This window comes from Rhamphochromis sp. 'chilingali' (assembly GCF_963969265.1).
Source record: "Rhamphochromis sp. 'chilingali' genome assembly, chromosome: 2".
Classification (NCBI taxonomy): domain Eukaryota; kingdom Metazoa; phylum Chordata; class Actinopteri; order Cichliformes; family Cichlidae; genus Rhamphochromis; species Rhamphochromis sp. 'chilingali'.
This window is the reverse complement of record NC_137930.1, coordinates 50,522,585-50,548,984: the sequence shown is the minus strand read 5'-3', so window position 1 is coordinate 50,548,984 and position 26,400 is coordinate 50,522,585. Positions and strand designations below refer to the sequence as shown.

At 42.7% G+C, this 26,400-nt stretch overlaps 1 protein-coding gene across 2 annotated transcripts in view; it reads left to right on the top strand.

Annotated features, from left to right (window-relative positions):
* mon2 (MON2 homolog, regulator of endosome-to-Golgi trafficking) overlaps positions 1-20,403 on the top strand; it is a 33,427-nt gene extending 13,024 nt beyond the window's left edge. The window contains exons 8-35 of one of the 2 annotated variants that reach the window (XM_080876304.1): positions 274-468; positions 841-965; positions 1,232-1,371; positions 1,501-1,654; positions 2,009-2,199; positions 2,543-2,624; positions 4,663-4,844; positions 5,466-5,578; positions 6,547-6,651; positions 6,936-7,016; positions 7,129-7,202; positions 7,432-7,522; positions 7,670-7,771; positions 9,251-9,361; positions 11,063-11,238; positions 11,513-11,675; positions 12,263-12,556; positions 12,658-12,856; positions 13,028-13,671; positions 14,018-14,161; positions 15,136-15,153; positions 15,736-15,864; positions 17,123-17,313; positions 17,391-17,451; positions 17,544-17,667; positions 17,894-18,101; positions 19,198-19,280; positions 19,631-20,403. In XM_080876304.1, coding sequence (XP_080732430.1) covers positions 274-468; positions 841-965; positions 1,232-1,371; positions 1,501-1,654; positions 2,009-2,199; positions 2,543-2,624; positions 4,663-4,844; positions 5,466-5,578; positions 6,547-6,651; positions 6,936-7,016; positions 7,129-7,202; positions 7,432-7,522; positions 7,670-7,771; positions 9,251-9,361; positions 11,063-11,238; positions 11,513-11,675; positions 12,263-12,556; positions 12,658-12,856; positions 13,028-13,671; positions 14,018-14,161; positions 15,136-15,153; positions 15,736-15,864; positions 17,123-17,313; positions 17,391-17,451; positions 17,544-17,667; positions 17,894-18,101; positions 19,198-19,280; positions 19,631-19,794 — 4,344 coding nt within the window. In that variant the 3' untranslated portion in view covers positions 19,795-20,403. The remainder of the gene's footprint in view (positions 1-273; positions 469-840; positions 966-1,231; positions 1,372-1,500; positions 1,655-2,008; positions 2,200-2,542; positions 2,625-4,662; positions 4,845-5,465; positions 5,579-6,546; positions 6,652-6,935; positions 7,017-7,128; positions 7,203-7,431; positions 7,523-7,669; positions 7,772-9,250; positions 9,362-11,062; positions 11,239-11,512; positions 11,676-12,262; positions 12,557-12,657; positions 12,857-13,027; positions 13,672-14,017; positions 14,162-15,135; positions 15,154-15,735; positions 15,865-17,122; positions 17,314-17,390; positions 17,452-17,543; positions 17,668-17,893; positions 18,102-19,197; positions 19,281-19,630) is intronic. The other variant, XM_080876305.1, reaches the window with a different exon arrangement.
* The last annotated feature ends 5,997 nt before the right edge of the window (positions 20,404-26,400 follow it).

Here is a 26,400-nt window from a genome sequence, read left to right as displayed (position 1 = left end):
GTTGACCGAAGGTGAGATCTAAAACCTGCAGGGACACCGCCCCTCGTGGACTGAGATTGCCCACCCCTGATCTAGACCAAAAACAAGGTGTCAGACCAGAAGTGGCAAAAAAGAGAAAAGTCTGCTCATTGTTAGGTTCCAACTTTTTTTATTTTAAAAGGTTTAGATCCATCTGATCCATCTTGTCCTTTCAATAAAATTCTTAATGAAACATTCTACAATAAAATAAATTAATTCACAGGATGTTTTGGTCTCCCTTTGTTTCCTACCCAGCATCAGGAGTTCAGTTTCCTGCTAAAAGAAAGAGTTTGTCCCCTCGTCATCAAGCTCTTCTCCCCTAACATCAAGTTCCGGCAGGGCAGCAGCAGCGCTGCTTCACCAGCTCCTGTGGAGAAACCTTACTTCCCCATCTGCATGAGGTTGCTGCGTGTGGTCTCCGTCCTCATCAAGCACTTCTACAGCTTACTGGTAAGTAACTGATCCGTTGCGATGGTTGGGTGGTCAAAACAGTTGTCTGATGGTTGTTTTTTTATGTCTATGGGATTTTCTTAAGCACAGAGCTGATGCACTTAATTGATCCAGTCAGATTAGCATTGGCTTACCCAAGCAGTAGTTTTGTCTTAGTTCTCCTCCAAGCACTTTAATGAGCTTAACTACAATCGAGTAACTCAGCATTCCAGCTGTTTTTATTTAGTGGCATTTATTCAATTTTTGAGATGGAATTTTTTTTTCTTCTTTTTGCTCAAATTGATCAAAAAGCCGTTCCACTTCCACAAAGCCAGAAGGTATTCAGAGATTTTGCATCACTTTCAGTCTGATATGTGTGTGCTTGGCTTGCAGGTGACTGAGTGTGAGATCTTCTTGTCTCTGTTGGTGAAATTTCTGGATGGGGAGAAGCCTCAGTGGCTCAGAGCAGTGGCTGTGGAATCAGTCCACAGACTGTGTGTGCAGCCTCATTTGTTACGGTAAGCAGCTTTAAAAAAACAACACAGATTTTTAGTTACAGGGTCTGGAAACTTACGTTTTTTTTTTCCTACTTTAGTTTAAAAAAATATAGCTGATTCTGCACAATTACATTCATTAAACCCTTTTGTGACTAAGGTTGTTTAACTGTTTCTCAGAGTGCAGTTTGGCCTAATGAAACTTGGCAAAGTCTGAAGTGTCCTTTTTTTTTTTCTTTCTAATACAACCCCACACTGCTGTGATCTCACTCTGCTCTTCTCTGTTTCAGTTCGTTCTGCCAGTCTTATGACATGAAGCAGCACTCCACTAAAGTGTTCAGAGACATTGTCAATGCCCTGGGATCCTTCATCCAGTCCCTCTTCATCGTTCCCAATGCGGGAAACGTGGCTGCTGTCGGCGCGCCAGCTGGTAAGTTGACTGAGTTGTCCTTATTTAGAATTTCTATTGATGTCAAGGAGATGTGTTCAAATGGGCCTGAAATTCAGATTTACTGCACTTATACCCCCTTACCTCATTCCTCTCCGGCTTTTGTTGTAGGTGGGTCGGGTTCAGGTGCTCAAGGCACAGCACAAGGCGGTCCAGGCACAGGAGGGGTCAGCGGCACCCTGACTACCCAGGCTGCATTTGAATACCGTGGTACCTGGATCCCCCTTATGACTGTTAGTGTCCAGGGAAGCGCCAAGGCCACCTAGTAAGAATTTCTTTTGTACATACTGAATAATCTCCCCTTATTTATTGTGTGTTTATAAGGATGTAATTCCAGTCACAGATGCAGAAAGTAAACAGTTCCAGGACCGACTAGCTTTGTGCTGCAAAGTGGCATAAATATAGACAAGCTTGTCATTTTTTAAATTAATTTTTTCCCCCAAGATGTTGTTTCTGACGTTAATGATACAGCAGATCAAAAGTTATTTGCTGAAAAGAAATGGCTGCCTAATATGTTAATGGTCTTGGAAAAGGAGGCAGCTCTTATATGTCAATTTTCCAGACAGAAACTTCAGTTCATGTACTTCACCTCATTTCTCTTTCTCCATCTCTCTCCCAGCTTAGAGATGCTGGACAAGGTTGAGCCCCCATCCATCCCAGAGGGCTACGCCATGTCAGTGGCCTTCAGTGCTCTGCTTGACCTGGTGAGGGGCATCACCACCATGATTGAAAGAGAACTGGCCGCGGAGGAGGAGGCAGCTGCTGAATTTAGAGAAGCTCACCCTGACCAGGAGTGGAAGCCGCAACCTGGTGAGAATGTACAGAAGGAAAAAATGTTCTTTGGAGCGTTTTATTCTCATGATACACCCTGACAAGAAGGATATTAATCAGTTGAAAATATATGAAAGCAGACATATGGAGATGGGGAAGCAGGAGTGGTGTGTATAATGGTCTAGCCTGTCATGATTCTGGGTGGTAGCACTTGTACAAACTCTAGTGACCACAATTATAACCGAACCTCTTTATAATTTCAAATAAGAAGTGGAAAAAAATTAGAGATGATCAATTTCTTTTCTTTTTCCCCAACATGAGACTGTCCAGACTGATGTGATAGTATTTAGGAATAAACCCCGTAATGTTTTGTTTGTCTCAGGGGCTCACCTGGTGTGGGAGGAGATGGTCAACGCCTGCTGGTGCGGTCTCCTGGCTGCACTGTCTCTGCTGCTGGATGCCAGGTACGGATTCTGGAGTCAGCAGACATGTTATGTATTTACAGCAGTGATTCAGACAGGAACGTTTTAAAGCTTTAGTCATTTGTAAATTGCACCACATTAAAGATTACTTTAAACGCACGATGTATGCTTAACAGATAAATACACATTTAATTTCCCGTTCAAGTGTTTGTTCAATAGAACTAGGAGGTGAGTTTTTGTGCTGCTGAAACAGACATTATCATGTTGTAGTTATTAATGAATATTAATAATAGCTCTGTGTCCAACATAACAACCCTCAGGTCAGTGGCTTAGAGTTTAATGGCCTATTTATTTTTTTTATTGGCTTGTGTTTTTATATTTTTAAATAGTCATGCAATTTAATTAAAACAATATTTCAGATGATTTCACTTACAAAATGGAAAACGATACAGAAGCCTTGAAATTAATATGGCGTGACCATGGTCTCTAATGCGGTCACTTCTCCGTTAGCTGCAGGTGTCGCTCCCATGTTAAATAGGACGGCGCCCTCAGCCTTCATCGAGCTGTATAATTTAACCAGTCTGGTATCTGGTGTCAGACTAAGTTAACTGTTCATATTTTAATACAACCTGTGCACATCTTTCACGGTGTAAAACTAACAGCGGTGGATGGAGCAGCTACAGAGTTTGCTTTTCTTCAGTTTGTTGATCAGGTGGTTCGATGCAGGACTCCCGCTCACTTTTTTCCCAGTTAAGGTTTTAATGGTGATCAGATGTTTTGGTGCTGCTGTTTTGGATGCTAGAAACATGTTTTCTTTTACTCTGAGTTCACTGTCTCAGTAATGGCTCTGCCTATTTACTGTTCACAGCGTGTAACGCTGTAGACTCTGGCTCTGACATTAAACTTTGCCAGCATCACCATCACTGCTTCTGTTGTGTTATCAGCGTTTTTGCTGAAAAACTGGAGGCTGCCTGGACTTAGGGTTGTCATACGCTGCTCCTAAATATGTTTGTAGTGCAGGGTCTGTTTTAAGTCGCAAATGTGGGTTTGCATCTTTTAACACAACAGCCCGCTACACAGCCGTGCATTAAACCATTAGTCCCCCTGATGCCAACATCATTTTTTGCTGGTCCCCACAACATAATATTCCTAGCAATGTGTTTCACTGTGGGGATGGAGTTCTTGTGGTTGTAGGTTTCTCCCTTCTTTCTCCAAACATAAGCAGCGTCTCTGTGGCCAAAGAGCTCAAGTTTTATCTCACCTGATCAAAGGACGCACTTCCAGTCCAGGTTGTCCTCAGCATACTTCAGTGTCTGTTCTTCCTGTGTTTTTCTTGGTCTGCAACCTCTCAGCCCATTCCTGTGCAGTATTCTAGTGATTCACTAAGTCCCTAGCAGTTGTGACTTTAGACACATTTGTCACTAGTTTTCTTTCCAGCCTTTGAAATATTTAGCTTCCTGCCTCTGTCAGGCTCTGTGGCTCTCTTTGAATTTCTTAATGATACTTCTCACTACAGTTCTTGACACTTGGAGATGCTGTGATAGCTTTCTATATCCACCTCCTGCTTTGTGAGCATTAGCAATTCTTTTTGTGGAGTCAAAAGAGATTTCTTGTTTTTGACATGATGCTTTCTCATGTGACAGCTCAAACAGTGAGTCAGTTGGAAGAAAACCCTCAGTTTTAACTTGCGTTTACAAGTTTTGAGCATTACAAAGTTAAAACACATCATTGCAAAGGTCAGCTTTTCAGCTGCTAATAACACAAACTCTGCTCATTTTTATTATTGTGTGCAAACAGAAATAATTGATGGTTTCTAAAGAAGACTCATTTGTTTAGATGTGCTATGTTGAAAATTCTTCACTTGGTCATAAAAGTACTTCGAAAGAAATTCAAATTTCATTGCTGGGTTTATCTATACATATCCTATCATGTTCTAATAATGAATAAAGGTCTAATATAGCCTTGGCAGCATTTCTTAGGATATAAATATTAAATTAGACAATAAGGAATACAGTCTGCAGTGTGTTATGTTTCACTTTTCTGTCCTCTTTCTTCCTTTTCTCACGTCTTGCGTGTTCAGCACTGATGAGACAGCGACTGAGAACATCTTGAAAGCAGAGCTGACCATGGCCTCGCTGTGTGGCCGTCTTGGCCTGGTGACACCTCGTGATGCCTTTATAACGGCCATCTGCAAGGCCTCTCTGCCCCCACACTACGCCCTAACTGTCCTCAGCAGCAACGCGGCCACCCTCTCCAGCAAAGGTGGGTGACTGAGAATGCATCTAAAGATAAATACAAAACACATTTTCAAGGGGACTCAAGTTTCATATAACCTCTATTTTTGTTGTACAAGTATGTCAGGCATGTAGTTATTCACTTGTACACACCAAGAATTGCAAGAGCAAATACATGTTTTATACTGCAAACCATTAAAAGTCCCCATGTAAAGCCCTGAGGGATGGCCTCTGGTCACATGTGTTTAATGAGCAGGTCTAATCTCCCACATGGGTAAGATGTGCCCAACATGTAAACTGTTGCCTGTCCCTGTTCTCCTGCTCTTGTTGCATTAATCCATAAGTTTTCACTGTGGCTTCTAATTAGACACACCAAGGAGAATGTGCCTGGGGAACGTAGGCATCCACACACAGCTGCTCTCAAGCCGGCCGCTCAGACTCTCACTATTTGCATATCAGCTTGTAGAGATAAAGCCGGCAAATTGGGTCTTGACTCACCGATGGGATGTTTGTCTTGGAGTTAATTAAGAGAGCTTTTCTTGCATGTTGTAAGCTTGCTACAAAATCCCCTCAAAAACCTTGACTCCTCTACGTGTGCGCGTGTGTAACAATATGTTTGCGTGGGTGCGTGTGTGTGTTTTCTCCACAGCTTATTCAATCCAGGGCCAGAACGTGCAGATTATCAGCCCCTCCAGTGAATCTCATCAGCAGGTGGTGGCTGTGGGGCAGCCACTAACTGCCCAGCCCCAGGGCACTGTTGTGGTAAGGACGCACACATTTGGAAGACTTGGTGGTTACATACTCGATAAGTGTAACAGATTTTCACATTTTAATTTGTGTAGCAGTTTTCCCAAAACAAAGCTCACAAGTGTTTTTTATCAAAACAAGTTAGATTAACAATAATCTTCCATAATGGAGACAATGTCAGCGGAGCTCTTGCTGTTGGGCAGGTTAAATCCAGATAAAGCAGGAAAACCACTTTTCCACAATAAATAAACAAATAGCAGCAGTTTGGTGAGTCCAAACGGCTCCAAACAATCAAGTTTAAAAAAATAAAGTTTCGTGCACTTTATGTTCAATATATGTATTTTGTTGTGCCTGAAATGAATGAATAAATGAAATAAAATGAAATGAATACATCCAACACTGAACTATGAGTTAAGTAAAAGTAAATGGTTTTAATTTGTTGGTACTTGAAGGTTTCGGTAAATAAATATGTTCAGAATCTCTGTAAACAAAACAAAACAAAAAACCCCAGCTTCAAAACAGGTAATACTGCTTAACCATATTAAGCAGTATCGCCAGTATCAATGTGCATAGTAGAGTATATTCCGACAATATTGACTATGTGAAATAAGATGCTTTTCTTTGTCAGGGCCTCGTTCAGGTCGATAGTTCTTAATAGATGCTGGACATGGATGCTTGTGCGCTGAAATGTTTCTTGAGGGCAAAAAGATTTAAAAGTACCTGCACAGTGACCTCGATCCTGACCTGGAATAATCATGCAGAGTTTAAAGTTTTCCCTATAGTAATGTTAGCATATTGTTTTCATTTCCTTTGCTTTTACACTACGTTTCCACCACCTTCTTTTTGTTAACACACTTTTCATTGCCTGTGGTGAGACGGAATACTGTCATAAGTCATAATAACTTGTTCTATAGATGCGACTCACTTGGTAATATACAGTGTGCCTTAGAATTGACTGTAACGTTACTCTCTCCCTCTTTTAGCTGACTGCCAAAAACATCCAGTGTATGCGAACCCTGCTCAACCTGGCTCACTGCCACGGAGCCGTGCTGGGCACCTCCTGGCAGCTGGTACTGGCTACCCTCCAGGTACTACAACCACCTACAGCCACACGCTTGCTTACTTGCAACCACGCACATATGTACACACTCTCATGTAATTAGACGGCACATACAAATCCATTCCATGTATAAATGCACAAAACTGTTCTTGCACTGTCTGCATTGTGCTTTATGCACCTCTCAGAGAGAAAGTGGAATCATTCTTAGCACATTTACATAAAAATACATGTCTTTCAGCATGTTGGTGTACTTTTTCAAGACCTGATATGAACTTTTCTTCAACTCTCCTTCACCTTCTGTTTTTCTCCCAGCACTTAGTGTGGATCCTCGGGCTTAAGCCAGGCGTGGGTGGTGCCTTGAAGCCTGGTCGAGCAGTGGAGGGCCCCAGTACGGTCAGTGTTTTTTATAACCTTTGTATTGAACTTGTATTGCACATTATGTTTCCCAGCTCATTGTTGAAGGTGATGGGCTTACATGCTAATCGTGTGTCTCCAACCTAAACAGGTGCTGACCACAGCAGTGATGACAGACCTGCCTGTTATCTCCAACATCCTGTCCAGACTGTTCGAGAGCTCTCAGTAAGGATCAGTGTGCCTGAGCATATGTAGATACTTTACTTACTTACCTGATGATCTTAAAATGGATATGTACAATAACCATTTGTTAATAAATATGACTGGGAAGGAGCACAGTATTTTCTTAGAGAGATAGGCTAGTGTTGCCTGTTGTAAAATCAGAATTTTAAGTTATTAATGCTAAGCAGAATAGGCACATGTTATCTGAAATAAGTATTTTTCTGTCATCTAGGTACCTGGATGATGTGTCCCTGCATCACCTGATCAATGCTCTCTGTTCCCTCTCCCTGGAAGCGATGGAAATGGCTTATGGAAACAACAAGGTAAACGGTTTCTCTAGTTGACTGATGTTTAGGAAGAGATTTGAGTTTGATTCAAATCTTATAAGGAACTTGTGCTTCTGTGAAACATATCCAGTGTTTTATTTTGGGTTTTCTACACCTTCTGTTTTGTGTTATGTTTTTTTTCAGGAGCCGTCTCTGTTTGCAGTCGCCAAGCTGCTTGAAACCGGTTTGGTCAACATGGATCGCATAGAGATCCTGTGGAGACCACTGACAGGCCACTTATTGGAGGTAATGACTACTTAGAACAGAAGCCTACACGTACATTTCATGTTAAATGAGGTACAGTCTATTTTTCCTGTACCTCTTTGATCAAATATCGCATCATTTTAGCTTAATAAATAAATGTACCTGTTAAATTGGTACTCAAGGTAAAGTCTTTGTCTTTGGAAATGTAGATTAATTATGTAGACATGAGTTCATGTAGTAGCTAAGACCAAAAAATGTCTTCATTTTTTTTTTGTTAAATAAACTATACAGAATTTAATCGCAGTGATTGGTGGTATTAGGTTTGTTTTTCCAGTACATATTTGTCTTAATACCACCAAATTTCCACTATACTGCTTACTGTTCTTTAGTGTTATATACCCAGAGTAAAACCTGTATGTTGTGGTAAATAATGCAGAACATAGGTCAGCTTGCTGGTTGATATGACCTATCATTTCACAAGCAGTAATACAATATATGGACTGATATGAGCGATAAACTGCGTTTTTTTTTTTTTTTTTTTTTTTTTTTTTTTTTTGTCATTTCTTCAGCTGTCATCAGAAAATCCCTGCTATGTATCTGTAAACATCTGTGTTTTGAGGTTTTCGTCACATTTTCTCTATCTCCTTTTTCTTTTGCACACCCGTTTGTTTTGCAGAAGGTAAGCTCAGATCCTCTCCTCAGTAAACACTGACTTTCCCATCTCTCCTTCCCTCTCTGCCTCTTTGTTCCAATCTGGTTGGTTTTTTTTTGGTTTTTTTGGTTGTTGCTTTTTTTTGCTCCCTCTCGATCAGACATAAACATGCTGGAGCTGAGAGGTCGCTGTGCCACAGTGTGTCCACAATGTGTTTGTGCTGTTATCAGTGTTTGATCCTACATTATTTTGCAAAGCTTTTTCAGTGTGAATTCCTGATTTGTCTCAAAGTAGAATCCAAAGCTGCAAACTGGCAAAAACGTGCTTAGATAAAATGCTGAATATCTTTCTTTGCGACTTTGTCTACTATTCATACAGATAACGATAATAATGAAAAATGTGCGGCGTTAAGTAGATACTTAAAGCCACACAGTATACAAAAGGGTGCACATGGATCATCTGGGTTTTGAAGCAGTAAATCTCGAGAATCGAGAAGTCTGATGCCATAAAAGTAGAAGATTTGTTTGACAAAGATAAACAAGGATGACTGATTTGGAACACAGAAAACACGGAAATGTTTTCTCTCAGATTCTTCAGGTTTTGTACCACATAGTGTACTTTTCTTTGCTCAGCCTGGTCTCTCCATGTGTATCTATGCTTTCATGATTACACTGTCTAGCACAGCATAATCTGTTGCCACAGGGGGATCCCAGTCTCTATCACACAGTCTGTGGTTTATTTCACCGACTTGTTTCACACCCACCCACTGTGAAAACTGCTGGGAAACGCTGTTCTGAACCGCCTGTGCATCAGATCTGTCATTGCGCCTGTTTGTGTCTGCATTTGTCCGTAAATGCTGTGTCCTGCAGGTCTGCCAGCATCCAAACTCCAGAATGAGAGAATGGGGAGCCGAGGCACTGACAGCACTTATTAAAGCTGGACTTGCCTACAAACACGATCCTCCACTGGCCCAAAATCAGGTAGGCAACGACACGATGGGTTATTTAGAAGAAGAAAAAACAAAGACGAAAGCAAACATGCACTTATCAGACATAAGATTACAACCATTGATAGGAAGTGAATAATGCTGATTATCTTTTCAGCGTGGCACCTGTTAGTGGGTGGGATGTATCAAGGAGCAAATGAACATTTTGTCCTGAAAGTTGACGCATTAGAAGAAGGAAAAATGGGCAAGCGTGAGAATGTGAGTGAGTTTCAAAAGGGTCAACCTCTGGTGGCTAGATGACTGGGTCAGACCATCTGCAAAAATGGAGCCCCTGTGGGCTGTTCCTAGTCTGTTGTGGTCAGTATCTATCAAAAGTGTTCCAATGAAGGAAATGTTGTGAACCAGCACCAGGGTCTCAGGCGGCCAAGACTCACTGAGTGAAGGCTGGCCCGTTAGGTCAGAGTTAATGCTGGTTCTGGTAGAAAGGTGCCAGAATACACAGAGCATCACAGTTTGTTGTTTCTGGGGTTGCATAGCTGCAGACCAGTCTGGGTGCCCATGCTGACCCCATCCACCACTGAAAGCACCAACAATGGACACATGAGCATCGGCACTGGCCCATGGAGCAGTGGAAGAAGGTGGCCCGGTCTGATGAATCCTGTTTTCTTTTACACCACGTGGATGGCTGGGCGTGTGAGCGTCGCCTACCTGGGGAACTCCTGGCACCATGGAAGAAGGCAAGCCTGCGGAGGCAGTGCGATGCTTTGGGCAATGTTCTGTTGAGAAACCTTTGGTCCTGCCATCCATGTGGATGTTACTTTGACACCTACCAAAGAATCTTGCAGACCACACACATCCTTTCATAGGAAACAGTATTCCCTGATAGCTGTAGCCTCTTTCAGGAGGATAATGTGCCCTGCCACAAAGTAAAAAAGGTTCAGGAATGGTTTGAAAAGAACATGTTTCAGGTGTTTACTTGACCTCCAAATTCTGTCGATCTCAGTCAAATCGAGCATTTGTTGGATGTCCTAGACAAACAAGTCCAATCAGGACTTAAAGGATATGTTGCTGACATCTTGGTGCCAGATACCAAAGCACACCTTTGAGACCAACACAATATTTGGGCAGATGGTCATAATGTTATGGCTGATCGGCATACTGCACAATGTGTATGAATAACACAATACTTGCCTGTATATGATGCTGATGTTCATCCTGTAAGCCACGACAGAAAGATAGAAAAGTCACTTTATCTTGTCATTAATAAACACAAACTGTGACCTTAACCTTGGTGAGACTGATAACAAGCCTTATCTAAAACAGGGTGTGTGGAGGTTATATGAATAATAAAAATGACAGCCAATGAAACAATATTTTTAAAGCATTTCCTTGCATGTGGACAAGCTTTTACTACTTCATGTTGTCATTGCCAAACAAATTACTAAGCATAGTGACTCATCATCAAACCACTGCGTTTGAAAATTCAGTAAGCCTTAATCCTTTCATTTTCAAACATGCAGAGTTAAAAAGTTTAATGCCAATTAGGAAAAAATGTCCAAACACATTTTTCTTTAAACAGTTTGTACTTCACCTGTTTACCCTTCCAATATGAATGTTATACCGTAGCTTTAATAAAGGCGCCACATTCTACTCTTTTAAAATTTAAAATACAAATTTATGAATAGAAAACTTGACAGGTAAGTTGATCACCGTCTCCCTTTTCTTGATCCCTAAGCGGCTGCAGCTTCTATTGCTGAACCCCCTGAAGGAGTTGTCCAACGTGCTGCACGCAGACATCCGGCAGAAACAGCTCGAGTGTGTCCTGCAGATCCTGCAGAGTCAGGGCGACAGCCTGGGGCCTGGTTGGCCCCTCGTTTTGGGTGTTATAGGAGCCATTCGCAATGATCAAGGGTAAGAGTGTAATAGAGGGGGCGATTTTTGTCTCCACCAAAGAGGTGGGTGGGTGTCTGTCTGTATGTATATTTAAAAAAAAATCTATGCAAAGAAATAATACTATTACTATTATGCAATGCTATTCCCGGAAAAGTAAATGATGCCCAGAGAGTGAGCTGCCTGTGTGAAAAGAAATCATTAAAAAAGAATTTTAAAGTGATTTTATGTCCACAGTTACACTGCACATAGTTAATGAAACTAATGCATGCCGCATGTCTTGTTCCTTCATCAGTGAGTCATTGATCCGAACCGCCTTCCAGTGCCTGCAGTTGGTGGTGACAGACTTCCTTCCCACCATGCCTTGCACGTGCCTCCAGATTGTAGTGGATGTAGCTGGCAGCTTTGGCCTTCAGAACCAGGAGCTCAACATCAGCCTCACGTCCATCGGCTTACTGGTACGATGACAGATGTGTACAGCTGTGGTAGTTATTATAAAGGATTATCAGTCAGACTTTTTTTTCCATGCTTTGCTGTCAGATGGTACCTGTAATTAAACAATCAAGTAAGTTTTTTGAGAGTCAACTAGCAGAGTAATGTGATGTAACTGGTGAATTAGCAAGTGCGATTGTAACTGTGAAGGAGAAGCAGGACGACTCTTGCTTGCGAAGGAGTGACAGGTGGCCCACGGCTTTACTTTTCAAACACTAGTTTTCAAATAGAAACCCGGTGTTTTTAATATATGATCAAACAATTGCAGTTCCCCACCTTTTTATTTATTTATTTTTTTTGTCGTATTATTTTCTTCTAACTCAACAGTCTTCTAATAACATTAGATAGACACTTTATGCAGGATTCAGGACATACAAAACCTGTTATTGATCTGTGGTTTGCCAGATTATTTCTCTTGGAGTGTGCCAGTTCCTGTGAGGTTACTTTATGGTAATATGGATAGCAAAACTATCAGAAGCATCTTACTGCTTTCTCTCCCTAATTTATACCCCCACTTCGTTTTTGGTTTTTTTCTTCTTCTTCTTACCCACAGTGGAACATTTCAGACTACTTCTTCCAAAGGGGAGAAGCCATCACGCAGGAGCTAGAGAGGGAGGAGGAAGCGCTGCAGAAACAGGCCCAGGAGAAAGGAGAGACCCTCAACAGGCCGTTCCACCCCGCCCCTCCCTTTGACTGCCTGTGGCTGTGTCTGTATGCCAAGCTTGGGGAGCTGTGCGTGGACCCGCGGCCTGCTGTGCGTAAGAGCGCCGGCCAGACGTTGTTCTCCACTATTGCTGCCCACGGAACCCTGCTCCAGCAGCCAACGTGGCACATTGTGGTGTGGAAGGTACAATCCCTGAAACGTCTCCATATAAGATGGAAAAAGAAAAACACGAAAAAATGTAAAATTTGACAGTACGTGATTGTTTTGTCACTCGTCGCCTCCAGGTCCTGTTCCAGCTGCTCGACTGTGTAAGAACGTCCTCCACCACAGCAGACAAGGAGAAGATCGAGTCAGGCGGTGGGAACATCCTTATCCATCACTCGCGCGACACAGCCGAGAAACAGTGGGCGGAGACGTGGGTGCTGACGCTAGCGGGCGTGGCGCGCATTTTCAACACAAGGCGGTATCTCCTTCAGCAGCTAGGTGAGCCCGCACGTGATGCTCTGTGACATTCAGCAGATTGCAGTTGGTGCATTTCTGCTTCAACACCTGTCAATATGTTCTGAGCCATTAATGCAGGACATCTTTGAAAATGGTGTCAAATATCAGAGCGCTAATGTTTCCACGCCGCCATCTTCTGCTGTGTATCTGCAGGTGATTTTTTTGAGGCCTGGGAGGTGCTGTTGAACCATATTCAGTCAGCTGCCCTCAGCAAAAACAATGAGGTCTCCCTGGCTGCCCTGAAGAGCTTTCAGGAAATCCTTCAGATCGTTACACCTGTTAAAGACTCGGACAAAGCAGGCGACGCACTTGCTGCAATGGGCGTCCCTCCAGTGCTCATTGACCCGCTGTCAGCATCCGGTCCTGGAAGACCCCTGGTGCGTTCAGATTCACTACTGGAACGGTTGACACGGTACAACGGAGCTGAGCTGCAGGCGCCCCCGCCAGGGGAGGAGTCGGCCTTGGAGGACTCGGCACTGTGGTGGTCTGCATGGAACACGTGGTATCGAATGGGAACGGACAGCACGAGACCACCTACTGGCCCAACAGAGAAGCTCTCTTTTATCCCCAGTCAGCCCTTCCTCACAGCATTAATCCAGATTTTTCCAGCACTCTACCAGCACATCAAAGCCAACTTCAGTATGGAGGATCTAAAAAAGCTAGGGGTCATCCTTCATGGGGCTGTTTCCGTGCCTATCAGCAGCGATGCCTCACCCTTCATCCTCCCCTCATACACTGAGGCAGTGCTCACCAACCTGCAGGAAGCCGTGCTCACCGCTCTGGATGTTTTGCAGAAGGTGGGAGAAGGATTATTGCCACCGGTGAAGCTTTTAGCAGTTTGATGTGAGGTGGTTTGTGCTACAGTGTAGCATCAAGATAAGAGCGGGGTCATGTGTGTAATCATCATCTGTTCAAATCCAGCAGGAGGTCCCATGTTGCATCTCGTTCTTTCCTTATTAATTACTCTAGCTTTTTCAGCATGCTTACCAAACATAGGCCCTTTCAGTTTAAAGTTAATTCCTCCCAGTTCGTTTCTATTCAGCCCAGGAAAGAAAAGAAAGTGTCAGTCTGCTAAATTGTGTAATATGCAGTCCTGTGGTGGAAGTCAGCAGTGTTTGTTCCTCCCTTCCCTCCCTGCTGCAGGCCATCTGTGTGGGCACGGAGAACCTGCAGGTCATGTACCCGGCCATCTTCGAGCAGCTGCTCCTTTTTGTGGAGTTCTCCTGCAAGCCGCCTCAGTACGGCAGGATGGAAACCAAACACGTGGCCAATGCCAAATACAACCAGGTAGGAAATGAAAAACGGACACCTAAATATTTGGTTTTCATTGCAGTTTATTTGCTTTTACAGTTTGTTTCATTAAGACTGTTGGATGACGCACATTGTTATTCACCCACCTCTCTTCAGCCATTCTCAATAAGATCATATCTGTTCTTTGATGCTCGTGAAGTCCCCCTTCCACTCCCTCTGCCGTCTTGTCCTTATGAAGCTTCTGTCACGGCTCTTCGTGAGATTGACAGATTGTTCTCGACCCCCATTAGAAGCCCCAAACCATTCCTTCCTCAAATTCCTTCCCTCATGATTCATCTTGCTGGGCGGTTGCCAGAGAAATGCTTCAGTCCAGCACAGTTCATAGTCATTTAAAAAAGGAAAAAACTAAGTGTTTCCAAGGCACCCAGTAATTTTGAGCAAGACTATTGAAGTCACAAAAACGGAGTATTTTTAAACGAGTCTGACGTCAGAGTCGTCTTAATCCTTGCTGTTCTGGAAACCTGGAAGTTCTGGAAACACGTAGCTCAAGCAGATGTTATTCCTGCACAGAAATCCTGAAAGGTGTCTCGATCAAATACTGAACGACTGATGGAGTCGGTCTAAATCCTGACCCTGCCTGTTTTAAATCTTGGCCGTGTGTCCGTCCTGCATTGGAGGTACAGTAAACTGGACATTTGTGTTGATCTGAGTCTGTTTAAATTGTTTAAGTTAGATGGTCAAACAAAATTCTCACCCAGCCAAACACCATTATGGGTGGTCTTTTTATTGCCTTCTTGGCTTTTATTCAGTCCTGATGTCAGATTGCGTCAAATGTCCTCAGTGCTGCTGGGAGGTTGTTTTGTTTTCCCCTCTTTTCCCTCGGCCCAGATTTTGGGATCTCGTTTAGCTGAGAGACGCACTTTAGATTTGATACAACTATAAAACATCGGTTTAATTTCAATCTTGTCTCATTCTGTTTCTTCGAACTACTCACTGGATAACCATTTTAGATCCAGCTGTTTGCGCCGGTGAGTGTCATCATCTCCCTCACCCCCACTCCCCCTCTCTGTAATTGTACTAAGCTGTGCTGAATGGTGATGATCTACCCTCTGCGGTAGATGAGATATCACTCCGCATGGTAGGCTCTCGCGTCTCATCTGCGTCTCTCACTCACTCCATGCTCCCCTCTTTCTCTGCCTGTCACTAACTGGTGGTTTTGCCTCTGTGTGCACAGCCCCACCTCCCTCTGTGGAGTTCATTTTCAGTTGATTTTGTGACTTTTGATGGTTTTATTTTGTTTTTGTTTTTTTTGTTCATATGCATACTTGTGGCTCTGTTTTCTATTTCCTAAAGACACACTTTGTAGAATAAAATCTTTAGTTTGGCTGTAACGTTTCAGTTGTGGTACTGTAAACCTAACAAAGCTTGAAGCCGACTAATAGCGACTGCAGTTTAAAAATAAAATGGCGTGTTACTTGCGTACTTATGCAAAGTGTGTCTTTTTTTTTTTTTTTTTTAAACAAATGCTTTCACTGTCGCCAAAAGGTGAGCATAATGCCCATTCCTGTTTTGTTTGGTTTTCTTTTGTTAAATCTTCTTTACCCCTACAGGCAGAATGGGTTGCCTTAAACTATGTGCCCTTTGCTGAGCGCTCCTTGGAGGTGGTGGTGGACCTGTACCATAAAACAGCCTGCCACAAAGCTGTCATCAATGAAAAAGTTCTGCAGAATATCATTAAGGTATTTATCCCTGGGTGGTGTACTCGCTGTTGGTGATGGTGAGAAAGAGAAAATGTTTGATGTGTTTTATCACTGTTCCTGTTTAGTGCAGCGAAATTTACTGTTGAGCTGCTTTCTGCTGACCGCCCAGTTATGTTTGAACCCTGCATATTCATCCAGTGTGGAAGATCACGAGAATGCTTCTTTCATTTTAACCTCCTAAGACCCGAACTCTTTCATGGCATGCATTTTAAATTTCTCTTTGCTATTTGGGCTGATTGGGACCCGATGAATGTAAAAACAAAGAACTACCAGATTTTTATTTTTTTTTAAAAAATTTTTTAACCTGATTTTTGTTTCTGAGAAGAATTAGATCCACACATGAGGACATTCACTTTAAATTTCAATAGAACAGTTGCAGTATAATGATTTGTTTAGCTACGTAAAGCACTGCTGTGTGAATATTCCTTAAGGCTGCTGCAATTGTTGCTTTTAAAAGAATAATGAATAAACTGGCTGTTTGTGTCTGAAACAACTTTCTTTATTAGACCTACAGACCTGCTCAACCTTTTTAGGATTTTAAACTGGCAAACATTTAAAAAAAAGTTTGGTGTGAAAATTTGGAAAATTCAGTTTACAAAAATGGGTGGAGGAACATAACTTTAGTAGTATGCGATACGCCGCTTCAGTTTTGAAATCGTTTAATTCTGAGAGACCTCCAGCCTCTGGGCAGATTTTACTTGATTGCCCTTTGACCTCACTGTATTGATCGTAATATTGGGTTCATACTGTACATCAGCGGGCAGATGCAAAGTGTTCCCAGTATTTTCAAAACTTTTTTCCAAATTCAGTCCATCAAACACTAAAGGATACTGTCAGTGTAAGCGATCCAAAATCTGCCACTCTTCCTTTTCCCCCTACTTCTGACACCTGTGTTTAACTGTTCTTTTCTTCTCAGTGAATTTTTAGAAACCCAAAACTGAAATGAGTCAGTTTATCAGAGAGATGCTCAAGAAGCAAGGCACTGGTATTTGTGAAATGTCATTGTAGGGAGCGCCAAGCTGCTCTTGGAAATAAGATGACTTTGTTAAAATGTCGGTGGCTGACTTTCTCACGAGGTTGATGAGGCGTCTTTACATTCTCCACTTATATTAACTCTGTCTTTTGTCTAAAAGGAAGAGGGGTGAAAGTTTTTCGTGCACCGCTGTCGAGATTAATTTTAAGTGTTCCTTTGTGTTTCAATCTCATGAGCTTTTTTGTTTTGTTTTTTGCCTTCAAGACTTTAAGAATGCCCTTGAGTCTGAAGTACGCCTGTCCGTCAGAGAGCACCTGGAAGCTCGCTGTGTCGTCTCTGCTCAAGGTGCTGTCCATTGGACTACCAGTGGCACGGCAGCATGCCTCATCTGGGAAGTTTGACACTATGTGGCCAGAGTTGGCCAATGCCTTTGAAGACTTTCTTTTCACCAAAAGGTAGAGATTCCCCCCACCCCCATGCTTATTGTGCAGCTTTCAGAGGTTCTAAGCAGAAAACTGTTGTTCTGTTACAGTACTCCTCCAGATAACCTGTCTATCCAGGAATTTCAGAAGAATGAAGCCATCGATGTAGAGGTACGTGCTTGTTTCTAGACTCTGATAATATATCCCCAAATAGTTTGCAAGTTTTTCCCAAGTTTGCATAATCGTTTCCCTCTTCATTTTAGGTGGTCCAGCTGATCAGCACAGAAATCTTACCATTTGCCAATTTCATCCCCAAAGACTTTGTTGGCCAGATTATGGCCATGCTGAATAAAGGATCCATTCACTCACAGTCTCCCTCATTCACAGGTAATATGGGACTCTGGCAGCTAAGTTGCTTTGGCTTTAGCAGTTGTGTATTCCTGAAACTAGCGCAACAGCATGCTGGCCAAGTGTTGGAATCTTAATTTAGGTGCTTGGTTTGTTGCCAGAGTCTTTCTTGCGGCTTATCAGTAACAACTGTGCATGTGTTGAGCCGTACAGCCAAACCCTGTCAGTCCCTCTCACTGTCAATCGAAAATAATTCTTCCAACAGAGGCAGAGATAGATGTGCGGATGAGAGAGGAGTTTTCCAAAGTGTGTTTTGAGACACTGCTGCAGTTTTCCTTCAGCAACAAGGTTTCCACCCCGCAGGAGGGTTACATCTCTCGTATGGCGCTCTCCGTGCTCCTCAAGAGGTCCCAGGATGTTCTCCGACGATACGTAGAGGACGAGAGGTTGAGTGGACGCTGCCCATTACCAAGGTACCCAGCCACCATGGGTATCTATTTGTGTGTGCTTTTTTTTTAGCGCGTGTTGTTTTACACATTTTCCAAGAGGCCATTAATTCTGATGACTGTAATGCTACACTTTAACCACTGGGAGATTTAGCAAATGCAAAATCAAGACCAGCTCTGGCTTCATTTATCTCTTATTTCTCTTTTTAAACAATGTAAAACCGCCATACTTCTACCACATTTCTCCAAGACTCAGTGGAAGTTAAAGATGCCCATGGATAAACTGCACCACAAGCAGAGAAAATAAAGGGAGAGGGGGGAGAAGTAAAATATATTCTTATGTCTTCTGTATAAATACAAAGTTGGTTAAATAAAAGGGCCTGAAATAAAACAGTACATGCAGAGCTTAACAAATCTATTAGAGCATCTATCAAAACAGCAAAACAAATATCTCAGAAATCTGTCCTGAATTCATTTTTTTCAATTTTGAGCCGGCACACTGGACAACTTTGAAAAGTCAGAAATTAATCAAGCGTAACATTCAGCCACTAAGTAAATAACTGTAATATGACATCTTAATCAAAAATAATGATGTACTTTACCATTTTTTTCTGCTTTTGCTGTAAAACTGAAGTTTGAAGATTCATGGAGAACAACAATAATTATATTTTAACATTAAAAATATTTTTGTTTTAAGAGTTCCTGGTTCTTTCTTACCAGGTTTAAGCAGTGTAGCCATTCTCCTCTCACCCTTTGCATTTTCACCCAGAGAACTGTCGCTCATTGGATGTTTTCTCTTTTCAGACTGTTCTCTGTAAACTCTACAAGTGGTTTCATGAGAAAGTCCCAGCAGATCAGCACCTTCTGTAATACTCAGACCAGCCCGTTTAGCACCAACAATCACAGTTCTGCAGCTCTATATACGTGTGAACAGTATTAACAGAGAAAAAATATATAAAATGTACAAATATACAAACCAGTGTAAAAAGTAGATATGTAATAAATAGTGTTATGTATATACATGATTGTTATTGGCTCTCCCCCTCGCTGTTTGCCTCTTCCACTTTTCTCCTACTGCCGTGCCTTTGTAGCTAAGCAAGGCCTTTGTTGTTTTTCATTTTAGGCAACAAGTGACAGAGATTATCTTTGTCTTGAAAGCTATCAGCACTTTGATGGACTCCCTGAAAAAAACACAGCCAGAGAATGGTGAGTATCAAACTATAAAAATGGATAAATAAGTCTTGGAAAGATAATAAAGGAGACATTTTCTGCCCATTCTTTGTATCATTGCTTGTGTTTCTGGCAAGGTCAGTTAGAAAAAAAACTAAACAATTTCCTATAACTGCAGAAGATTGAAGGTAAGACATGGTGAAATAGTGTTTTTGAAGTGCCCTTCCGCATATTTGCATTGCATCGCCCTTTGCTCGATAAAATTCCTACAGGCACAGGGAAACAGTTTTGTTCTGAATAAATTGCTTTGATTGTTTTCTATTCACAACTCATATTCCCTTCCTTCTTCCCTCCTTTTCTGATATTCTCTCATTTACTTCCTGCAGTGGATGGCAACACGTGGGCTCAGGTGATCGCCCTGTACCCCACACTGGTCGAGTGCATTACGTGCTCATCGTCTGAGGTGAGCTCAGCCCTGAAGGAGGCCCTGGGGCCCTTTAAAGACTTTATGCAGCCACCCGTCTCCAAAGTCCAGAACGGAGAGTCCTGACCAGGCTCGCTCGCAACCCGGCATTTTTTTTAGTTTTTTTTGGTCTTCTTTCTAAATGAAGAAATCCCGAAGGTGTCTTCTCGACTTGACTCATGCACTTCACAAGTGCACGGATGTGAACTCTGCGGTGACATGAAGCAACCCACGGTGAATAGCGATATCGAGGCTGCCTCAGACTATACCATTGACCCCGACCTTCATGCACATTTTCATATGCTTTTCGTGTGAGCTGATAACGGGCCAACCCCCCCGCTTTCACACTCATATAGACTGGCTGCACTTGCCTGTTAACTACAGAGAATTAAAAAAACAATGGCAGTGTTGCCTCTGGGTTTAGTTTTTGTTCTCCTGAAGAGACTGCATCAGTGTACAGTGTGTGGTGAAAGTGTTGATGATGTTATAAAGAGAAAAATGCAAAAAAACAACAAAAAACTGGGGCTTTACTGATCTTAAAAAGAAATGAACATTTAATCTTTTGCAACATTTTCAACAGTGAGGATTTTATGCAAGAAAACAAATCTTACTGTAACATTCCATGTCATCTTTAACCAGCCATCGGAGAAGGGATGTATGTGTCTGTGTAAAATAAATGGGACAATTCTACAAACAGCTCTTGAGTGTGCTCGATTAAAGTGCATGTAATGAAAATGCAGCTTCCTAGAAGCCCAGATATACCACTTTGTACACAATTATATTTCTGAGTCATCCTGGTTTGAGACCTTTGGCCTGTAGGTGGATGGTGTTGATGTCTAAAGGCCTTCTGTGTTGTCTTGTAGCCTTCTATCAAAGACTGTATATAAAACAAGACAGCCACTGTAATTTGGAAAGTCAGATTTGGAACTTTTTTGAAATGAGACACCGCAGGTGAGACGTGGATCTGACTGAAACCAGTGATGCTGCGCGCTTATGAGGTGGTGACCTGCCAGTTACATCGACACCTCTTTGACCTGCATCGGTGCTCTGTCTCACAGTGTTTTAAATTGGAACATAATTTGCATAAATTGTGTGAAGCTAGCAATGAATATCATAGAATAACAAGATAATTTTTTACTCATAACTCATAAATCAAGTTGAGAAAATATAAGAGAAGCATTTGGGTTTCTTTTAAATGTAGAGTTGCCTCCTGCTGGCTATTAGAATCCATAAGCCACAATTTTCAGACCTGTGACTATATCGATCTTTTATATACAGTCTGTGGCGACCTTATACGTATATAGAACTCATCTGATAATAGCCAAATAACAGCCTGGCATGTAGGGAACAAGCTTGTTTAACTAAGTAAATTACTGGTTTCAGGAGAAAAGCTCACATTTGAAAATGAGACCCTGCGGTATTTTTCTCTATCGCCTGACATATTAGAGACAGAATTAGGAGAAAAATAATGAGCAGTTTGACTTTCACATTGCAGTATGGTCAAAACATTATTTGATTTTTGTATACATAGGTATACAAAATACGTAGGTGTCTAAGTATCTATTATTAACCTTTTTTTTAACACTGATAATTCTTTACACCATCCCATTATAGCATCTTTTACAGCAGGGGTGGCCAACCCGCGGCTCGCGATCCGCATGCGGCTCTTTGCCTGGTTTCATGCGGCTCTCACGTTCATATCAAAGTTTGTGTTTTGGGTTTTTTTTGTGTTGTTTTAAAATGTGCGTGTTCGCTTCGTTTGAGTTCAATACATTATTTTCATCAAATGCGCATGTGTGTGAGATGAAAATACCGCAAAGTTTCCCAGTAGGAGCAAGTTCGCCCTTAAAATGGCAGGAAAAAATGCACAGCAAAAAGAAAATATGAAGATGAACACAGGACGTTTTTAACAGAGTGGGAGAGTTTATATTTTTTTGTTGAACGCAATGGCAAGCCATTCTGCCTTATATGTCAGACGTCATTAGCGCATTTCAATGCTTCAAATCTTCAGCACCACTTCAGCTCACTCCATGCTAACATCGACCAGGAATTTCCAAAAGGGACTGAACTTCGCAAGCACGAGCTGGCCACTTTGAAAAGTCAGGCAGAAAAGCAGACACAGTTTTTCCAAAAATTTACGAAGCGGTCAGAGACGCTCGCATCCTATCAGCTGGCTTGGAACACTGCACGGGCTAAAAAGCCACACAATGCCTCAGTGATGTTGTTGAAATCTTGTCTCCTGAAAACGACAAATGAAAACGCATGGTATCAGACGTCCAACTGTCCCGCCACACTATTGAACACAGAATATCGGACATTAACAGGGCTATTGAATCACAGTTGCACTCTGACCTTCAAGCATGTGAGTATTTTAGTGTCGCATTGGATGAGAGTTGTGATATACAAGACAAGCCTCAGTTGGCAATATTTGCACGGTCTGTGTCAAACGATTGTGTGATCAAAGAAGAACTCCTGGATATTGTACCATTAAAAGACGGAACCCGTGGCATAGATGTGAAAGAAACCATGATGGCTGCATTAGAAAAAGCAAATCTGCCCATAACGAAATTAACTGCAATAGCCACGGATGGAGCACCAGCCATGATGGGATCTGTGAACGGGCTTGTGGGGCTGTGCAAAGCTGACCAAACTATTCCTGACTTTTGGATCATCCACATGGAGCAACTGGTGTCTAAATCATTGAATTTAGATAACGTCATGAAGCCTGTGATGGAAATCGTCAACTATATCCGCACACATGCGCTTAACCACAGGCAATTCAAGAATCTCATCGCTGAGCTGGACCAAGGGCTTCCAGGTGACCTGCCGCTGCACTGCACTGTGAGGTGGCTGTCAAAAGGCCAGGTACTCTCTCGCTTCTTTGAGCTTTTGGATGCCGTGAAACTGTTTATGGAAAAGAAGGACAAGGACTATCCCGAGCTCTCGGACCTCAAGTGGATTATGGATCTGGCCTTTTTGGTCGACATGCTGTGTCACTTGGACAGACTGAACCTGACCCTGCAGGGTAAGTTAAAAATGCTCCCTGACCTGGTGCAAAGTGTGTTTGCGTTTGTCAACAAACTGAAGCTGTTCAAGACACATATTCAAAAGGGAGATATAACGCATTTTCCCACTGCTAAAAGCCAGCGGGCAAGTCTCCAGCGCTGCCCTGAGTAAGCAAAGAGCCAGATATGCAATGCTGATTGAAAACTTGCACGAAAGCTTTGTGACCCGGTTCCGTGATCTACAACTGAAAAGGCCACAGATTACGTTCCTCATCGACCCATTTAATGCAGAGACCGGCTGTTTGAAAGTCCCGCTAGTCACAGATGAAGCTGCGGCTGAGTTGGAGATGATCGATCTTTGAGAGGAGGACCAATTGAAACCTGCTTTAAGGGAAGGGACCATTGAGTTCTGGAAAAGTGCGCCAATGGAAAAATACCCCAATGTCAAACGGGCTGCGCTTAAGATACTGTCAATGTTTGGGTCAACATATGTCTGCGAGTCTGTGTTCTCATGTGAAATCAAAGCATCGATCTGTTGTGACTAACACTCGTGAAAGAATTGCTCCGAGTGGCAACAACGGAATACAAGCCAGATTTGAAGAGGATTGTTCAAGGCAAGGGATGCCAGAAGTCCCACTAAACAACATGCATTGTAAAAGTAAACGCTATTGTAGATTATTATATTTTTGTTTCTGGACTTGGTTGAACTGAGAGTTTGTGTGTGTGAGACAGTGCACACAATGTTCATTGTTGAAAATGACTGGCCTGTGGTTTTAGTACTGTAGGAGTCCATTTCTGTCATTATCACGTTGGTGTGTGACATTTACAATAAATCTGGCTGAGCAGAGATGTGTGTGTGTGTGTGTGTGTGTGTGTGTGTGTGTGTGTGTGTGTGTGTGTGTGTGTGTGTGATAGAGAGGGAGGAAAGGATGGGTGATGTTCATGATGTGGCTCTTTGCGGTAACACAGTAAAAAAAAAAGTGGCTCTTGGTCTCTGACTGGTTGGCCACCCCTGTTTTACTTATTTAACATATCAATACAAATGCTTTAAATATATTTTTTTCTTTTCTTTTTGAGCATTGAGAGTCGTGATGTGTGTATTCTGTACAGCAGGTGGGGTTATAGTTTCTTGCAGAGGCATCTTAGACACAAAAATACTAAAACTGTTTCAGTCACCCACGAATTTACAAACCAAACCACCATTACATTAAAGGTGGACTCCACTGCTGTCTCTCAACGTGCTCCTGGGGGACCTCGAGCCCTAGCTTGGGATTATGCAGTGGGTCATATGAGGGGAAAGGACCTTTTTGTGGTTTGCACTGAACACGCGGAGGAAAAAGGAGGAGGAGAGAAAGGGGGAGTAAGTCTGCTTGGGCGGGGTTTCCCTCAAGTCTGCACAGAAGAAGAGCGAAGCGGGAGAGAGGACGGAGCGTCTTCGGCTGCGTGGGGAATGTTGCTTTCGTCGGCGAAGCGGGGCATTTCTGTCCCTTTACGGCATTTTTGTACTGTTTCTTTCTTCGTTTTCGTCTTATTACCACGTACTGGCTGAGGTAGTAGTTTGTGCTGTTGGTTGGGTTGAGACACTGCCCGCTATGGAGATGACTGCGCAAGCTACTGCCTTGCTAGTGCTGGTGCCTCCACTCCAGCCGAAGGAGAGAGGGAGAGGAAAAAAGCCCAGCTCCCAGCGCTGTTAGACGGTTTTTCCAGGTAATGCACACCTAGCTATGTAGGCTAGCCTCTCGTGGTGTATTTGAAGCTGTAATTTAAACAAGGACATCTGCTTACTGTTGATTTCTAAGCTGAAGCAGTTTAATTGCTGTATCATGTTTTTTCTTCTTCTTCTTCTAATAAAATAGTCAATGACTGTGGGGAGGGGGGGCACTTTTGTCAATGTATTTTTAATTTTTATTGTGTGAGATTTGAATTATTTTTGGAGAATGGGTGAGAAAGCTGGCATGTGTAGTAATATAATTAGCGAGTTTAAAAAAGAAAAAAAAGCAATTTTTTTCCTTTCTTTTTTAAAGATGCACGAGGAAGTGTGTATGCTATAGATTTGCAGTTTTCCGCCACCTCGGGCGGAGAGGGCTATGTAGGAAGCATGTAGGTCAACAGTACTGTTGCTATGAGGAGAGCAGTGACGTGGCTGCTGCTGCCCACAGAGGTGTCCTACAGTACATCTGCTCTGATGCACACAAGCTGGCTGTATGGCTCTCCCCGGACTTCTTTGTTAATAAGAATGCATACCATCATGCTGTGTGTGCTTCTCCTGCACATGAACATCTCTCATATATAAAAGCAGGGCATAAACGTGCACTGTGTTCTCCCTGTATTCTGCCTATCATGCTAACTCTGAATGGTGAACCTCTGTGGTGTCCACATACAGTCACACCACATGATCCGGACCCCCCCCACACACACACACAGTCTGTTGAGCAGCGGTGTCCTCGCGGGTGTCGGTCATGCCTTGCGAGTTAACCTTTGAAATCCTCCCTCAGCTGCCCAGCAGCATCTGGCTCTGCTCTGTAACACATCACCATGAGCCGTCAGGGGTCTCGTGATTGGGGTGTGACCCAGAATGGGTAATGAGCTTTGATTGGCTTGCAGCCTGGGTCGATTAACCCCCACCCCACCCCACCACCCTCTCCACACATCCTGAGATGAGAGCGAGCCACTCATTCAGTCGGCTGTCTGACTTGAAGATTGAATTCTGCTTTGACCTTCCAAGAAGACTCCCCATGAAATATTTATGAGTTCATGCTGGATCGTGTGCTATGATAGAGTTATGTTCTTCCTGGGCCACAGTTCTGCCCACTAGCATCTGTGCTGACATTACACAATAAATTCTACGCCGGCTACTTGCTGTAGACACATGTAGGTAGGTTGTAAAGTAGGAGCGCCTTGTGTTTGCAAAAGCCTCTGACTGGTAAATGTAGCACAGTGGAGAGGTGTAGTTATCAGGCCCATGGAGCGGAGGTCCTACAGGCGTTGCATATATTCAAATAACTCCCCCATGTAAGAAATGCAAGTAATCCAGCCTGGAGGGCAAAACCAAACATCATTTATCATATCCTGACTGTAAAGGGAGCCGGTCTATGGATCACTGAGCAACACAGAGGCGGCCTATAGTGTGTCCTTCTCATCCATCTTATGCTGAAGCTCTCATTTGCTGCAGATAAATCATACTTCAGGCAGCCGAAACCCTAAAGCAGTAAATTACAGTCCCCTTTGTGGAAAGTCTGCCAGCTCAGATGGGTATCACAGCTGCACAGATGAAGCGGTGCACCGACAGGACGGTCAACCCTCGCGTGTCCTTTGTGTTATCAGATCCCTATGCATGATTGTAAAAGAGAGGGGGGCAAGACTGAGAAAACCAGCAGTTTGGCACGTTTAAGAAGGTGACGGAAGTGTTTGGCACCTTTGTAGACGTGTTCAAAAATAACTGAAATCAACACTTTCTGAAAGCTTATCTGTGTTGGTGTGTAGAGGGCTCGCATGATTATTAGATGGATTGTGAACAATGTTTTAAAAATTTTTTTTAACTAATAAATATATAGTTTAATGTATAATGTTGAAGTAATAAACACGGATATTTAGCAAAAACTATCTCTCCTTTTGCCTTTCATTGACACAAACTGGTTACATTCAGGCCTCTTTGGAAGGCAGCACTTTTATTTTTTTTCCTAAGGGC